Source organism: Pezoporus flaviventris, unplaced genomic scaffold (assembly GCF_033815535.1).
Source record: "Pezoporus flaviventris isolate CSIRO_AGI_PZ_B2104156 unplaced genomic scaffold, CSIRO_AGI_Pfla_v1 ptg000001l, whole genome shotgun sequence".
Lineage (NCBI taxonomy): Eukaryota > Metazoa > Chordata > Aves > Psittaciformes > Psittacidae > Pezoporus > Pezoporus flaviventris.
Window position 1 is genome coordinate 64,131,861 of NW_026892549.1, and position 17,299 is coordinate 64,149,159.

The following is a 17,299-nucleotide window of genomic DNA, read 5'->3' on the forward strand; positions in this document are numbered from 1 at the left end:
GGAGCATCTGGACAACACTCTTAAGGCGTATAGTTTAGTTTTAGGTAGTCCTGCAAGGAACGGGGAGCTGGACTTGATGATCCGCATGGGTCCCTTCCAACTTGAGACATTCTATGATTAATCTCCCTTAAACTTAAGCTATCTGGCTAAACATCTCCTCTCTCAAACAACTAAGCTTTTACTCTTCTGACTCATACAACATGATTTTATTGGTTTTCAAATACTCACTCTTCCACAGCAAAGTATGATTCTCTTCTTCAAAAGGGAAGATGAGGGGATTGAAGGAAAAAAACATCAAAACAGTAACTATCCCGTCTTCCCATCCCTCAACACAAACTCACTTGCTTACTCACTCCTCGCACATTAAGAGTCCAAATACATGATTTTGGTTTTCTTTCTCTCTTGACAAAGAGCTTTTAAAAGACAGAGTCAATGCCAAAATCTCACAGCTGGTTACTTTCTGGGCCAAAGCAGAGAAGAAAGCAGCTAGGCTTCTTTTAGGCATTAACAAGTAGTTATTCTCAGAGAACCATCATTATGTCCCCCAGAACAGACTACTTAGGACCTTACAAGCTAAAATTATCTAGGAGAACCTCAGAGAGCAGATGTGGATGGAAAGATTATAAGATTAAAATCACATTTTTCAACCCAGAGGAGTAGAAATGGCTGCTTACAACTCAGAGATGAGACATCTATTAGTTTGGTAACTTTCTAGTCAGTGCTAACAACCTTTCTTAGTATTATCGACCTCTATACTCCCTCCTCCTCCAAACGATTTTCCCTGCAATTACTTCATAAAATGGAGCATTTGCACAGCAGCAGCTCTCTACTGAATTAAAAAGCACCTAGTCAAATGCTAGCCCAATCGAAAATAATATATCCTTATTTCTTACCTCAAGTGGATTAGGAACAATCAATAAGCGTATCTGTAAATGCAGCTGTTCTTCTTTTGTTGACTGCAGGAAGTGCATAGGCGTATCCAGATCCCAATTAGACCAAATATAGTGATAACACAAATTTCTTACAAAAATAATTATGCCCTGAAACATGCACTTTGGAAAACATATTTCCTTGGGCTTTGTATTAGATTAATTTCTAAAAGCAAAAAACCCAGCACAGGCTTTTGTTACCTTTTTGTTTTCTAATCAACGCCACAGCAAAGTCTTACAAGAAGTTACCTTCAATTTTGGTTTATTTTCTACAGTGTTTGGTTCACCAGTCATTAACTGACCCTCTTTCTTAGGAAAAAGTTCATCAAGAACAAAGAAAACAGGGCAAAACACATTAGTAAAAAAAAACCCAAAAGAAACCAAACCATCCCCAAAAACCAACAAAACCCCTTACAACAACCGACCCCCAACCATCCTTGAAAAGGCAAAATCATAATAGAGAGATGGACCAAACATATCAAATACAAATTACAGAAGCAGTCTTCACTTATTCCTTGGTAATGAAGTACCACAGTGTACTTCTAAAGGCACCAAAGCCCACACAAACTGTACTTCTCAACACTGCAAAATATAGAAAGGCTGCTTAGAAACATACTGGTTTTATATCTAACACACTACCTCTTAATACAGACTTTATTTCCAAATGTAATTACACAACATGTAACTCAAAAATACATATCTCTCCTTAATAACTTTCTGTCACCTTTGGATGTTAGCTCAAACAGATATACTCAAATAAAGTGTGACTTTTATTTGAGTTAACAGCATCCCTTTAAACTACAGACTGCTCTTGAAATTAGGGGCTATGATAGCCACTTTAGTCAAGACACAGAGAAATAAAACAGCTCAGCCAAGACGTGGCAGTCAGAATTACTATTTACAAGTTCCAGTGATCTATGGTTTTCCTCCCATTGTCACAATGTAACTTGTGATGCACATAATATTCCAGTTTCCATTTGCTAAACAGTCACCCATTTTAATACTTTTCTATTAGGAATACATATAAGTGTACATCTTTCTTTGTATTTTTGTGGAATTATAGTCTTCCCTAATGATAAAAATCAGTAAATTGAATAACTGCAGCTACTGAAATTCAGGAGACACTCTCTGCAGGTAAATGGGACAGAACACTTGAAAATGGAGTTATTTTTCATCAATCTTAATGATTAGTAACTAGCAGTAACTAGAAGAGAGTCCTTTTATGTTTCTATTTGACAAGAAAGGTAAAGTGAAAAAGAATAATGTGCTAGCACTTCACCTTCTCCAGTCTTCCTTGCTTTAACACACTGTAACACAAAAATCATTCCCCTCCTTGTGTCAACAGTTTCAAGACCAGAGGCACACTGATGTCATGTTCCTGGCTCTGGAAGGTTCCCAGTGATGGATATTATGGGGATGCTTCAGCTGTGAAAACAGTTCATCTCCTTCCAGTACCCCCAAAGCCCTGAATCGCAAATGCTGGAGAACATTTGGTTACATAATGTCAACAGATTTCAAGAACTACCAGGTAACTAATATCCATCAACAGCTGGATACAGTTCAATCGAGTGACCTGTAGGCGGATCTAAGGAGGTACATTGTCAGTGCCGAATTCTTTCTAATGACTTCAGAGTCTGTCACAGCCTGATAACAACACTAAACACAGTGCTTGTCTGATGCCATCAGTCATGCAAGCTGCTCAGCAGTGCAATGTTTCGCAGACACTGAAAAGTACAGCTTTTGTTTTGCTGGGCAACTGCTACCCTAAGTGGATTATACAATTACCGAGGAAAAGGTTTGTTGAATTACAGCTATGATACATGTCTCTGATAGAACAGTTAATCTTTCTGTCCTATCAGTGACAGCAAGCAGAAAATCAGACATTTTCATAGCTGACACACTTTCTAGGACAAACATTTCTGAAAACATTAAATAACAGCTGCATTCCTTCTCCAAAAAGTTAAAGCCAAGGCCTGCTTATTTTAACAACCCTCTAAAGTACATCTGAGGAGAAGGAGACAGAAATTCTGCATTACTTTTGAAGACCTGCACACTCTGCAGTGTCTCAATTACCTCCATCAGAACTCATGCTTCACACCAAAGCTTTTCACTCAATACAGCGCTATACCTTAACAGGCAGGTTTCTGAAGAAGCACCTTTAGAAGACAACAAGGATTACTGGCCACAGGCATTTCTCACTGCCCTCTGCAGCTGAGTAACTTCACCTGAGAAAACATGTCATTCTGAACAGTACTATACCACAGTTCTATAAAAACAGAACCACCTGGGTTCATACAGCCACAGGTCTTCCCAGGTCCTCCCCATCTTGTTCCCTTTCAGGAGCTGCCCATGACCTATGAATATTTAAGACTCTTGAGTCTTCCTCTATTTGTAAGGAAATTACTGTAAAGGTGTAAATACACACCTATCCCACATGTCAAAGAACAAAAAAGGGACCATTAAGACAGAAAAGACAAAGTAATCAAAAGACAGGAAGCAAAACACAAGTGTTTTAACCACAAGTCAGCATCAATCCATTATCATGGAGAGCAAAAATAACACTCACGAAAATCACAGATAAGGATATAACAGTTACTCAGCATGTACTCATACCTAACAACCCACCAAACATGATCTACATGGAATAATCATAAGAAGCTGCATAACAGAAACATCAACACTTTACATAAAAGAAAAATGAGCACTATACACAAACTACTCCAGATCCATTTCAGTATTCCCGGCCATGAAGAGCAATGCTTCAGGATTACAATGACAGTAGGATTCCGGAGGGTGGCTATCTTATCAAAGGCACCCTGCTAATACTAGTATTACTTCACTTCTTCATGCTTTTCGTCTTCAAGATATTTTTCAAAAGCAAGCTTATTTTCACAAACTGCTTTATAACGTCTGTCTCTTATTTTACAGATGGGAGAACAAAGTGACCAAAGACACTAAAGCATTTGTGCAAACCCTTGGAAGATAACAGTAAAACCTCTCCCCACCGCTTTTCTCATTAACAGCTGTCTATTAGGTGACTTTACAGAGTTCCGCCCAGTGTCAGCGTGGGAGGAGAATGAAGCTTCACATTTAAACAGCTCTTGAGAAGTGTAACAATAAGGCCACAGCCAAAAGAGGCGCAAACCGTGCGGGCAGAAGGGCAGCGTGAAGACCAGTCAGAAGGGTCCCGAAGTGCGGGACACAAGCGGGAACAGGCTGCAGGGAACCCGGCTGCTGGGCGGACACAGCTCAGATTCGCCGCTGCTCCTTTCCAACTCTGTTTCTGGTCTTCCCACTGCCCCACGCAGGGGTAAGGCACATCGGAGCAGCCCTTACTCTGCTCTTCCAAGAAGCTGTTTCCGACTCTTCCATCCCACGGAGCGGTACGGGAGCTGGCCGCGCCGCCTGAACCTTACAGAACGTCCTCTTCCCCCTACCGCTTCCTCCCGGGCACACGGGACCTCTCCCCGACCCTCCACAGGGCCAGCGAAGGCAGGGACAGCCCAGCGCGGGACCCACCGACCCCCGGTTGCCGGCCGGGCTTCCCGCTCCCCGCCCTTACCTGCCCGTCATGGCGGCGCGCTCCCGGCCGGCGCCGGGCCGTGGCGGAGAGGCTGCGGGGCGGCACACGCGGCTCGGCGGGGCGACACCAGTCCCAGCGAGCCCTGGCGGGCAGCGCAAACCCCGCCCCTGCCCGGCGGTAGCGGCGGCCCGGGCCCCTGGGTGTGGGCGGGAGCCGCGGCCACCGGTGACTCAGGGCAGCCCCCCCGGCCCCGCGCATACTTTTCCTATAAAGGGAAAGTTCGGGAGCGGCGGGGAGCCGGCGGCCCCGGGGCACGGCGCTGTCCCACCGCCGCTTCGTGCCGCCCGACAGTAACCGCCTCGGGTGCTACTGTGAGCCCGGAGGGAGAAGGTAAACGCGTTGTCACAGAGCCGCTATCTGGTGTACAGTTATATCTGACATACACCTCACTGACATGACTTCATTTTCCTATAAACAAAGAACTACGCTTCCTCCCAGCCACTACAGACTATTACACTCATGGCACATCCTCAACGCAAGGGGAAAACATCTTTGCAGCGTGCTTTACTGTCAGGGCAGCAGAAGACGCAGCCTGGAAGGCTATGTTGTAGAAAGCAGTTAGATGATACCCTTTGCTGGCAAAGAGGGATCCTGCTCCCAAAGACACCTCCAGGTGCAATGTTTCTGAAAACATCCGGCACAGGGTGCCCAGAGAAGCTGTGGCTGCCCCATCCCTGGCAGTGTTCAAGGCCAAGTTGGACACAGGGGCTTAGAGCAACCAGCTCTAGTGAAAGGTGTCCCTGTCCGTGGCAGGGGGTTGGAACTGGATGAGCGTTAAGATTCCTTCTAACCCAAACCATTCTATGATCCAATCCAGTCTTGCCAACCATTAAACTTTGTCCTGAGCAGGTAGAGAGTGCTATGCCCTCTGACTTGTATCAATGTACCAATGCTAAATTGATCCCCCAAATGGGGCAGGCAGCTCCTGGCCAACAGCGATTTCAGACTTGATCTGCATCTTGTGAGGCAGCCGAATACACTGTGACTCACCATTGCTATGGATAGTGCTGCACACTGATGATGGAAACTGTGCTGGCTGTTTCCTGCTGTCCAAACAACTCATTTTTTTCAGCCCTGCAGTGAACATTTAGAATCATAAAGGTTAAATTAGCATTTGATGTTTTTATTTATTACTTTTTTAAACCAGGGTGAAGAATTGGACGTTCTTATTTTGGTGTAACAGTTGGTTGAGGACAGAATAGTAGTTAGTGTTATTAATGAACAGCCAATGAGTTAACAGGTTTGGCTGAGCACACAGGGGTACAAGACAAGCTCTTGGTCATTCTCGACGTCTCCAGCCCCACTGGGATGGTTCCTACATGTAATGTCTCTGCTCTTGCAGCTCTCCTTCAGAGAGGCAGAGACCTAGGGTTAGACGTAAGAAGACTCCAGGTGCCAACCTTGGGGGAACACGGCGCTGGGCAGCGCTCGGCCTCCGGGACTGCTGTGTCCCATGGAGCTCCCTGTGGGCTCCATCAACCTCAGATACCACCTTCCTCTGACCCATCTACGTTTTGAACGTGACGCCATCTTCTTCCCTGCTGAAGAGACCATGAGGTGCTGCAGGTCACAGCTGCCAAGCTCTTCCAGTGGCTCCATGCGGAGCGGCTGAGGGCTCTCCCTGTATGTATGTATGTATGTACGTATGTATATATGTATGTATGTATGTATGTATGTATGTACGTATGTGCCTGCCTGCCTGCCTGCCCGCCCGCCCCAGTCCCAGCACCCCCTGCCCGGCGAACCCCACCACTCCTCCTCTCAGACATCTCTTTTAAAGGACACCTCCTTCACCGGCCCCGCCTGCCCAAAAGCAGCGGCCACCTCCCGCAGCCCAGCCCAGCCCCGCGCCGCCGGCACTGAGGGACCCGAGGGCGCGCCCCCGCCGCCTCAGCCTTCCGCGCACGCGCGCCGCCCCGGTAACCCGGATGCAGCTGCTCCGCAAGATGGCCGCGGGGCGGTTAGGCTGGTCGCCGTAGCGCCGTGGAGCGGTGCCGGGCCTCGCCATGGCGGACCTGGGCCGGCAGCTGCAGGAGTACCTGGCGCACTCAAAGGCCACGGCCAACGCGGGCCCTGCGCCGCCTCCCGCCGGCTGCTCGCAGGAGGATGCAGTGGGGAGTGGCGGCCCGGGGGCCTGGCTGGGCCCGGTGAACCCCTTCTCGCCGGGCCGCGGCGCCCCACCTGCGGCGGCCGGGCCGGGCTCGGGCTGGCCATGGGCCGCCGAGGCGGACCCCTGCCTGCCGGGGCTGTCGCGCTGGCAGCGGCTGGCGGGGAGCGGGCTGTGCCTGCTGCTGGCCGCGCTCTGCTTCGGGCTGGCCGCGCTGTACGTGCCGCTGCTGCTTCTCCGCGCCCGCAAGTTCGCGCTGCTCTGGTCGCTCGGCTCGCTCTGCGCCCTGGGCGCCGTCGCCCTCCTGCGCGGGCCCGCCCGCCTGCTGCGGGAGCCTAGCCGCGGCTCCCTGCTCTACCTGGGCGCCCTCGGCGGCACCCTCTACGCGGCGCTGGCGCTGCGCAGCACCCTCCTGACGGCGCTGGGCGCCGCGGCCCAGCTGGGCGCCGCCGCCGCCGCGCTCCTGGCCGCGCTGCCCGGGGGCGCCGCCGGCCTCGGCCGCCTCGGCGGCCTCGTGTTCGCTGCGGTGCGGCGCGGGGGCAAAGCGCTGCCGGTGTGAGCCCCGCGCCGCAGCCCGCCGGGACTCGGACGGAGGGACTGAGAGACTCGCGCTCGGCGGAGCACGGAGGCGCCTCTCCGAGACGGGGATGAGGATGGCGCCGTCTGCACGCCGCTTCCTTCACCTCCTTGGCTTTGCTGCTGGGCTTTCCTCGCCAGTTCTTGACCCAGAAGAACAGGGGCTGGCACGCGCGAGCGGCACCGGGGACTCTGAACGCGTTGTCTGTGCTCAGGTGGGACGGGCTTGGTGCCAGCTGAGCACAGGATTCTGCCTTACTGCAAAGGCAGCTCCATAGCCGTGGTCTGGAGCCTCTCCGGTTCGGGTAGGAGCTGGCAGCATCCCACTTCCCTGCCTCCAGTCTAGGACCATGTGGCTGCTGCAGCCTACTTCAAAACGTGAGTGAGATTACGGAGCCAGTGAAACATAAGGATTGACCTGCCCATGACATGAAAAGCAAGTGTCTTACAGCTGAGGCTGCAGGGCTGGCTGGTGTTGAAATGTGGGGACAGCTTAGTGAAATCTGGTCAAGTGTCAGGGTCAACGTTCAAAACAGTTAACTGCTATTAACTCGTTACTGTGCTGACCCCTACACTGAACATGGTTCAGTTGCTGAGTGGTACAGGCATCAGCCACATCAGACCAGTGGTAAATATGAATACAGTTTCTACTGAACTGCTTTCCTTTCTAAAACCCCAGTCTTTAAAATACCATCCAGTCAGCGGAACAAACTTTCCTGGGGCTATGGGTCACAAAGATTGCCATAACCTTAAGGTCTTGGTGCATGACAGTGATAGGATGACAGGTGCTAATCTTAGGTAAGAGCCTTAAGTCTTTGAAGGTGTTGCTGCTGCCTTACAGCTGCTGTAACAGTTGGGCTTTACAAGGCTAGCTTCAGCTCTTAGAACTTAATTTACATATATATATATATATATATATATATGTATTTCGATTTCTCAATTTAGGCAGGAATTGCTTACTTGCCACAGTGTGACCTTGAGAAATAAGACTTGCTGGTAATTAGGGCTTTTGATAGCCAGCACAGCTCAGTTTCAATGCAGAAGCTAAGCAGCCTTAGGAAGGTGCTGAATTTGGGCTGACAGTCCCTGCTGGGAGCCTGGTACTTCAGCTGGGCTGTGTACTGTACTACTGCACGTAAAGGGGAATACCAGGCCTAACCTGCTCAGAGCCTGAGTATCTCACTACTTGTGCCTTATACACAAAATAAAGCTAAACAATGTAATATTTACCTGATATCACTACTTAGACTTTAGTGTATTCAGCTAATACTCTGAATTAAGCTGAAACTGTTAAATGGGGGTACCTAAATGTAACAGAGATTACTTCAATAAAACCAATTGTGTACCAAATTTCAATACAGACATTCCACTAACGGTCACTCTTTTCCCATAAAAACGTAGATCTGAGCTATCTAAACAGAATTAAATTGGTTCTCTCATTTTTACAACTTCTATAGTATAGAGAATTAGTTTATTCCTAACAGCACTAACATACTAAACCAATCCAAGAGAAGGCGGAGCTGTAAACTAGCAGGTAGAGGATAAGGATTCCACATTCTGGTAAATGGACTTGACCCAAAGAGTACAGCAGTATATTCCCATTAAGTAATCTTACCATTTCCCAGCAACAGTGGTCACAGGACCATGGACTGGGACACTTGTGTCTCTCCTGCCATGCTGTCACCTTCTAAGATTTTACGCAAAAGCTAGCTCACTTTCCATTTTTCTTAAACGTTTTGTGCATATTCCATGCTAGTGGAATATTTCAAAATTTAATTAAAAAAGCTGCCCCTTGATAAGGAATTTCACTCAACACCAAGTACCCCAGTGGTTTAAAGAGTTCAGGAAACATCAGAGGAAACCCAAGCATACTCCCTTTTGTCTAGACAGAAACAGCTGGGTTTGCTGTTGGGTGCACTCTTGTTTTGGTAGAGGACTGTAGTTTAATTGAGGACTAAAGCTCATCCTCTAAATCATACTCTAACTATTACATAAAAATAACTTTCAGCCCCTTAAAAATATATAGGGCTTGTTAAAAAAAAGAGAGGGCACGCTTTCCACTTTGCTATCAAAATACTGATATTTATCATCAAAACTTCAGAATAGATCCTAACTCACTGATGTATACCAAAAGTGACCAAAGCCTTTCTTCAAGTACAGGTTAAAAAGCAGTTCCATTTTTAGTCCTCAAAGAAGAAACTGTGTTCTATCAGCTGTTCCCCAGTTAATGCCTTTAAAATCGTTGTCTCTAGAGCCACATGACAAGGATTTTATAGGCTAATGATCAGTTAAATATTGTAACTTTCAAATGCCATTTTATATACTACAAAACTAAGAAAGAAAATGCTATCTGTGACTGATTGAAGCAAGAGAAGAGCAGATAAGTGTTAACCCGTGTTTTGATCTCTTCCTATAAGATAGGTCATCAGGTCTTTGGTAAATCTGACTGAGACGTCAGATAAAATAGCTGCCGTGTTTCACTATGTTGTTGCAATAGCCTTGACAGCTATAGAAGTACAAAACCATAGTATCCTGACTATTAAAACAGAAAAGTCAGGGCAGGGGGGATGGATGCCTGGTAGTATTGTTCATTATACATTATATCCCATGCTTTTAATGTGGGACCTTCCTGGCTTTAGAATACGTACTTCTGTGGTGAAATTTTCATTGAGGCTTTAGGTATTAAAGGAGCCTTTTGATAACTTGGTGACTGGAGATGATTAATATGAATGATTTATGGGGAAACAAATTCATGGGCGTAAACAGCTTTATTGTGAAATGTGGGAAATGGGAATAACTCTTCCTCATCATTTCCCTCTGCTCATAAAACTGGGAAGCTATATCCTAAAGAAAACTATACTTAAAAAGCGATTAGAAAGCGATCAGCTGTTGAGGTTTGAACATACCAGACCCTACCGAAACCAGCTATCTTTAAGCAGTGCCTCCTACAGCCATTGTAAAGCGTGTGCATCCATATTAATCAATCTGCTAAACTTTCTTCCTCAGCTTCTATAACCAGATGCTGTTTTGAACAAAGATATTTGACTTGCCCAGCTGAAGCACAGAATGACAACGTCTGTCATGATGCCTGTCTTGCTGGTAGTCCAGGATGTAACTCACACTATGTCTATGACAGCTTTTTCTAAGCAGTGTTCCACGTTTTTATCTTTCAGGATGGCAGACTAGCAAGCAGCGGTGGTTTCCCCTGGTTTGGAATGTTAACGTCAGCACCACTTGTAATCAGTAGACAGCTGTGGCTAAAGGTGAAAATGAAAGCTCTCTGTGCATCATAAACAAAAAACCTAGGAATCATGCAGCTATGAGTATTTCAGACAGCTGAGGTTTCAGGAGGCAGTTCTGTTGCTCCATCTGATACACAAGTCTGCCTAAAGACCACCCTCTTTATAGTGATAGGTGAGTAAAGAATCACACGCTGGGTTGATTTTATGTTAATTTTTGCACAAATTACATTCTGTATTCATACAAAACCAACGTAACTCTTCTGACAAACTGTACACATAGGAACAGGTTTCTGTCTGGAGGTGAACTGAAATCTGTGGAGGTGCTCCATGCCTCATATCACTTAAAAAAATTCCAGCTCTTCACAAAACCAAGCAGGTAAAAGAAGGTGAGGAAAACAAGGGTGGAGAGGACAAACCAGAAAGCCAGCTACAGTGCTGCAGCTAGCAGAAGTTGACTGATCTAGGAAAAGACCCCTGTCTTGTTAGGAGCTAATGCACATTCAGTTATCCCAGTTAAAGAATCCAGGTTTGTTGCAGGTTACTTTATGAGTCCAGAGTAGCAATCCATTTAAATATTGTCCAGGCAGGACTGGGTGTGACCCAGTCAAAGCCTCTTCTATCGGCCCCTTCCACCACCCCTGGATGATCCTCTTCTTGATTGAGCAGAGTTCATGTTATGTCCTCTTCCCCAGTTACTTCCACTCCTCCCTCCTCGAGAAGGGTTATTGCCTCCTGCAGGGCCTCCACCAAAAGCTTCATCTCTGTGGAATCCATCGTGATGGTCTCCATCTAAAGAACTGGATCTCCCAGATTTTGACGCTCTCTGCGAACTTCCTCGTCCTAAAAAAGAAGCACAGTCAGTTACTGGTGTTCGAGTCTAAGCAATGCCTCTTCTCAGCCATACCATATATTTAGCTGGTTCCTTTGTGGAAGGAACTATGGGATACTCATTTGCAGACCAAGCATAGTTGAGACCTGTAATTTTCTGCCTTCTCTCCCTTCTGCAAGATTTTTCTTACATAGATTTAGCGTCTCCATTACAGTCCAGAAGATGCACAGCAATCAGACAATTCCATGGGAATTAAGGGAGTTTATAGCTGATACAGTCAGCAATCACTTCAGTAAATTAGAGCAGTGATAGTCATGGTGTTCTCAGAACTGCCAGGTGTACCCGACTCTTGTGCTTTAACACCATCGTGGTTCGCTATACATTTTTGTTGAAAAACACTTTTTTTCCTAAAAAAAGGACATTGCACTGATGGATGGGTTGAGGTTGGTGGTGAAGACAATGAGTAACATTACTGGTTTTGTTCTATTTTTTGCTAGAAATAATGGAAAAATGCTCTATTTTAATCACTAACCAGGAACAAACTACATCAGCTCTTACTGCCAGAAACGGGATTTTCGGCTTCTCACAGGTCTTAGTACTGAGACTTAAATTAATATTAAAACCCCCAAAGTCATTAGCTCAAAATAACAAATAGTATCTGTGGGGGGGGAGGGAACCCAAAGTAGTAATGTTGACAGTGCTTTGTGGATACAACAAAGTGCTACAGCTGAATGAGGACATTTTTCCTCACTTTAGCAAGAAGGATTTTTTTGTTGACTGCTTGGTTGTATGTAAAATAAAGACCAAATTGTTCCACAGAGCGTATAATTCATGAAGTTTTAACCTTCACATGACTTTACCAATGAACTGAAAGTGACACAGCCCATACACGAAATAGTATTGTCGATGTTTCGGTATCAGGCTTTCTTGCCATTGTTCTAAACCGTCTTGGGTACATTAGTGAGTTGTCTAGGCACAAGAATCGTAGAGTCATAGAATCGTAGCATAGTTAGGGTTGGAAGGGACCTTAAGATTATCTAGTTCCAGCCCCCGTGCCATGGGCAGGGACCCCTCACACTAAAACATGTCACCCAAAGAAGCGTGGTAGTTAACAACTGTTTTGACTTCAATAAGGCATCTGATGGAGTTATCACAAATTACTATTGAAGCTGGAGAAGGAATCCTCACAGATTCGATAAGAAGCTGGCTAAATGAGAAACACAGCCTTTTGAAAGGAAAAATACTGATACAGAGGGAGCTCACCAGCAAGGTTTCATGAAAAACCTCTGTGAATGAAGGGCATAACCTACTGTCAGTGCACTTAACACTAAACAAGCTTCAGGACAACAGTAAGAGAAGTGGAGTGACATTTGGTGGCATCAAAGACAAAGCTGCACAGTAGAGGTCTAACAACAGAAAACAACAGGCTCTCAGCATCTGGAAGCAACTGAGAAGAACCTCTGTTACTGACCACTAAATAGTGGGTTGTCAATATGAGGACATTAAAAAAGCCCCAAAGACAACATTAACAAAAGACATCATCAATCCTGAGATTTATAAGAACAAGGATCAAGAACTGGTACAAGACTAACCGGATGATTGTGGAAACAACACACACAGCAATAGGGTCTGAACCAGCTGCTTACTCCAGAAGAAAGTTATTTTGTTGGTTACAGTAGCTAGGTGCATGAGGGTGCCGTGTGACTGTTCAGCAGTTAAAAAGGGAAATAAATAGGACATCAGAAGCTATTAGGAAGCAGAGGAGAACAAAACCAAGTGGACTACAGAAATAGATGATAAACCATATCTTAAATAGTGTGTGCAACTGTTAGTTACCCTGTTTAATTTACAAAAGGATAAATTAAAAGTGAAAATAATATATACAGAGTAATAAGGCGAGTAAATGATACGGATCAGAGCTGCGACTTGGAGAAGAGCTAGTTCAGGTTGGAAATCGCAGACTTTGATGCAATCAGAGATGGCATTCAGAAATAAGAGGCATCATCTTCCAGCTGTTCCAGTTAAAACACAAGACATCATTGAATGAAATTAGTGAGCAAAAGGCTTAAAGCAATAGGAAAACATTTTCCTTCCTCTTTTTTTAAGCATAGTCTACCGCAATTAAGTTTTAGAGCTCTCCGTAGATCTTGCAGATGCCAAAAGTTTGTATGATTCTTAAAGCAGTTAGAGAAGCACACAAAAGGTAAGTCAAAAGCCATTAGATATAAAAATATTGTAGCCAGTCACTGAACTACAGATCTTCAAGGTTGAGAAAGCATTTCAGGACATACCACTACAGATCTTCAATGTTGAGAAAGCATTTCAGACATACCACTACAGATCTTCAAGGTTGAGAAAGCATTTACAGGACATACCACTACAGACTTAGACTGTTAAGAACAGAGTAACACTTCCCTCTGTACCTGCTACTGGCTAGTGTTAAAGAAAAGCTACTGAGCTTTATGGACTTCTAGTCTGGTCATGGATGGCTGTGCTTACACTCTTACAAGTAGACAACTCACAGGCTGATACGGGTTGGAAGGGACCTTAAAGATCATTTAATTGCAATGTCCCTGACCTTCCACTAGACCAGGTTGCTCAAGAGCAAAGAGTTAAAACATTTGGGTCCAACAGAGTGAAAGCTGAGACAGGAAGGATATTTCCGATAAAGGGTGCTAGCACAAGCTTGAATAACAAGTAACTATACTGAAAATCAGAGGGGAAAAAAGCTTTTAACAGTTTTCTAGCTGGAGTAACAGGGAGCCAAAACCTAACTGGTTTTGATCAGGGCAATGAAGGAGAGGATTACATGAAGCTAGAGTAAAGATTTGGATGTGATGTTCCAGAAAACCCCTCCGTTCTTGTGTTCCTATGAGACTGGTGTTCAGCCTCACAGCTGGCAAGATCAGATATTTACCAGTTCAGCTTTATTGCCTCTGAACAGATAAAGAATTCTGGATAAGCCTACTGTTGAAAAATGTGCTGGTGTTAGATAAGATTTTCAATAGAAGGGGCTTTTTACCTTTGGCCCTCTCTTCTGGAGGTCCACCTGGAGCATCCATTTCTCTGTGGTCAGAGGTCCCTGGTCCATCGTTCCAGGGACGTTTACGTGGTGGCAGTGAGGCCATGTCCATGCCCTGGAGTGAAGAAGCACGTTCTCTGTTAGCTGGAGAATGCCTGTCATGAGAAGGGTGATCAGGACGAGGACCTGAGCATGAAGAGAAAAAACAGGACAATAAGTAATGTTGACGTGATTGGTATTCTTCACTTTTTTTGGAGGAAGTCACATCAATTTACACCTTTTCCATTGTACTTGGCACACAATTTTAAGTTAAAATTAACATAAAGCTTCCCCCCCTCCCCATCCCAACAGGAAAACAAGCAAACATTAGATGAGTAAGTTTTAAGAAAGCTAAAGGTAAAACTGGTCTCTAAAGGATGATGGGAATGAAAGTGACAAAACTAAAGGGTTCTTTCCGGTGTATTTTCATATATTTTAGAGATGTTCATATCTGCATCTATTCATTTGCGTTTTTTTCCATGACATTTGAAAACTCAGGTTTTCCCCCATTAGTAACACAAATGCAAATTTCAGTAAGCTGTCAGACACTGCAGCTGAAAACATGATTTTTGCAACAACAGAAGATGCCACCCAAGAGAAAGATTACTGTTGGCTTTAACGTACACCTCAAAAAATCCCCAGGTATGTACTTCACTCATCCACAGGTGACAACAACAGGCAGTCCCAGGCTGTACAGTAAATCAACTTAAAATTGAGGCTTTGAGGCCATAATAAATTTGTTTGCTGAGGCACCTGCATTTGGAGCCAGTTAAATTATGTATAGTATTTTTTTTCTTGAATTTAGAAGTCCAAAGAGCTATGTTTTGGTGTTCTTATAGTAAAAGACTGTTCATGAGCATGTGAGGTACAGGAAGAAGTAGTGATTTTTACACCTAAGTTTTTGGTCATTGGTTGGTTATATTATAGAAGTCTGCAGTTATCTAAACAAACCTCTCCAGTTTTTACCTGGTTCTCTGTTTCCATCCCAGGATTCTGGTTTCCGCCCTCCTTCAAAGCGTGGAAATTCATCTGGAGTGGGAAGTAAACCCTTCCGGCCTCCTGCGCAGTAAGAGATGCAGTGGACAGGAGACGTTGGATTCATGACAATACTGTAATTTGCCCAGGAAGTGTCTTTGCTTCCTTATCCTTGCATTTCAGTATGGAAGAATGTTCCACTCACCTCTCACAGCACCACGACCTCGCCCCCGAACACCATGGTCCCTTCCTCTTGAGTTTTCATCTGGAGAGTCAAAAGCATCATCTGGCCCAAAATCTTCAGGTCCAGGAAAGCCATCTCTCCCCCTGGGTCCCCGGCCCTCCTGTCTTGAGGGTCCTCCTCTTCTGAAACTACAAGAAAGAACATGGTACAAATGTGGGTTTTAGACAGAATTTAGATTGAGGAATTTCAGCCAGCTTCAGTTTAATCATCAACTCATTTCTGAACTGTTTTACTTAATACTGTAGCACATACAGTTACTAGAATAGGATTTGTAGGTGGAAAAGTGCTCGTTTTCTGCCTTTGAGCACTTTGTCTATTCTTTTTTGTAGTTTCCCCTTATTTCCTTCTGCTGATTGTGTTTGTTTCTCAAACAAGAAAAATACTTTCAAATATACTGTATTCATTTAATAAAGGGTGGGGGGGAGTAATCTGTGAGTGATGATAAATAGAAGGTAAAGTATAAGTGAATTTCCCTTAATGTGGTGGTCTTCTTTCCCCTTCCATTTTTTCCCCCTTCCATTGTAGTGATAAAAACAAACTGGAAGAATTCAAGCAATGAGAGTCATGACTATAACAGAACACATCAGCATCTCATTCCATTGATTTTTGCTAACCTAAAACATTCTTTTCTGTTCCATTCTTCTCAGTTTACGGTTTTAGCAGATGAATCTAGACAGCCTTTGGCTCTGTAGGGATGAGGGTGACTGTTGACCAGCATGCACAGTGGCATTCTACAACCTGAAGAGCAGTTTATTCAGCTGCAATAATGAAGGATTTTGCTTTGCAAAAGGTAGTTTTGACACTGAAGTTGATAATTTCTACTAGGTCCCGTGGCAGTAATTTGCTATGACTGGGTTGTGCATCTCCTGTGAAACGAGTGTAGCTCCTCCAGTATCACACTGAGGTTTTAACTGAGGTGTTCAGAGAGAAGAATGGTTCTTAATGAAATGTCAGCGCCACTTCAGGTAAGCCTGTAGGTGGCTGCATGAACACCGGTAGTTTCGGTTTTCACCTTGCCAGTTTAAACACCTGCAGCACAGATGTGTTCTGTGTGCTACTGCACCTCCAGAAGTGCGCCCTCTCTAGCGCCGGTTGTTAGGACTGCTTTAGTTTACAGCCCCGTTTCTGTGCAAGCACAGGTGAGAGCTTTATGCAGTGCAGGCACACTGGTTCTGGAGTGCTCACGGTCAGTGCGACCCCGCGCTGCTCCTGCCCACCCCTCAGCAGCAGCACACATCATGCAGGGCACTGTTTGCCCATTCCCGCTGATGCCCCCCACCTCCCCTCTCTTCCCAGTTCCACGCTGGCCAAACTGTAACCTCCATAATACAGGGGTGGTGTTTGCTTTGTGCAGCGTCCCCTTCCCCAGCTCATTAACGACACGGTGCATCCTATTACAAGCAAAACTTTAGATACCTTTATTTAGACTTTTAACAACATTAACCTTTTAATTACAAAGTTAAATATTTTAACAGTAGTCAGAACACAATACAATAGTGTTAAACTTTTACAATTTATGTTTCATGAAAAACAATAGGTCTGTCTCCACCTCCCAGAGAACAACCACAACACAGAGAGGAGGCTGCTGTGCCTGTAGAGGTACAACAGTGGATGGAGGGAGTGCTGTGTATGGACAATGAACCATTTTACATTAACCTGGATGATCTGGGAGAACAAACTGAGCAGTTTCAGGTACAAATGGTTCAGATGATCACATTGCAATATTGTTTAGCCTTGAAACAGCACAGTCTCC

General features: G+C 45.1%; 3 protein-coding genes and 1 long non-coding RNA gene across 5 annotated transcripts in view; 2 read left to right on the plus strand and 2 right to left on the minus strand.

The window, feature by feature from the left end:
* Positions 1-4,600, minus strand: part of LIMS2 (LIM zinc finger domain containing 2) — a 31,631-nt gene extending 27,031 nt beyond the window's left edge. Inside the window, exon 1 of one of the 2 annotated variants that reach the window (XM_061462533.1) lies at positions 4,492-4,600. In XM_061462533.1, the coding sequence (XP_061318517.1) occupies positions 4,492-4,502 (11 nt within the window). In that variant the 5' untranslated portion in view covers positions 4,503-4,600. Of the gene's footprint in view, positions 1-893; positions 1,047-4,491 lie in introns of those variants that run through there. The other variant, XM_061462542.1, reaches the window with a different exon arrangement.
* Positions 4,601-6,466: 1,866 nt separating this feature from the next.
* Positions 6,467-10,609, plus strand: LOC133273900 (vesicle transport protein SFT2C-like). The gene is made up of 2 exons (XM_061462584.1): positions 6,467-7,573; positions 10,369-10,609. The coding sequence occupies exon 1, from the start codon at positions 6,519-6,521 to the stop codon at positions 7,176-7,178; it is 660 nt and encodes a 219-aa protein (XP_061318568.1). The 5' UTR covers positions 6,467-6,518; the 3' UTR covers positions 7,179-7,573; positions 10,369-10,609.
* A 24-nt stretch (positions 10,610-10,633) lies between these two features.
* Positions 10,634-17,299, minus strand: part of WDR33 (WD repeat domain 33) — a 66,501-nt gene continuing 59,835 nt past the window's right edge. Inside the window, exons 20-23 of the mRNA XM_061462599.1 lie at positions 15,508-15,674; positions 15,294-15,386; positions 14,289-14,474; positions 10,634-11,277 (exon numbers count right to left, since the gene is read on the minus strand). Of these exons, the coding sequence (XP_061318583.1) occupies positions 11,054-11,277; positions 14,289-14,474; positions 15,294-15,386; positions 15,508-15,674 (670 nt within the window). The 3' untranslated portion in view covers positions 10,634-11,053. The remainder of the gene's footprint in view (positions 11,278-14,288; positions 14,475-15,293; positions 15,387-15,507; positions 15,675-17,299) is intronic.
* Positions 12,589-15,440, plus strand: LOC133273911 (uncharacterized). Its single transcript, XR_009744958.1, has 3 exons — positions 12,589-12,845; positions 13,373-13,469; positions 15,317-15,440. It is a non-coding gene; the product is annotated as an uncharacterized LOC133273911 (long non-coding RNA).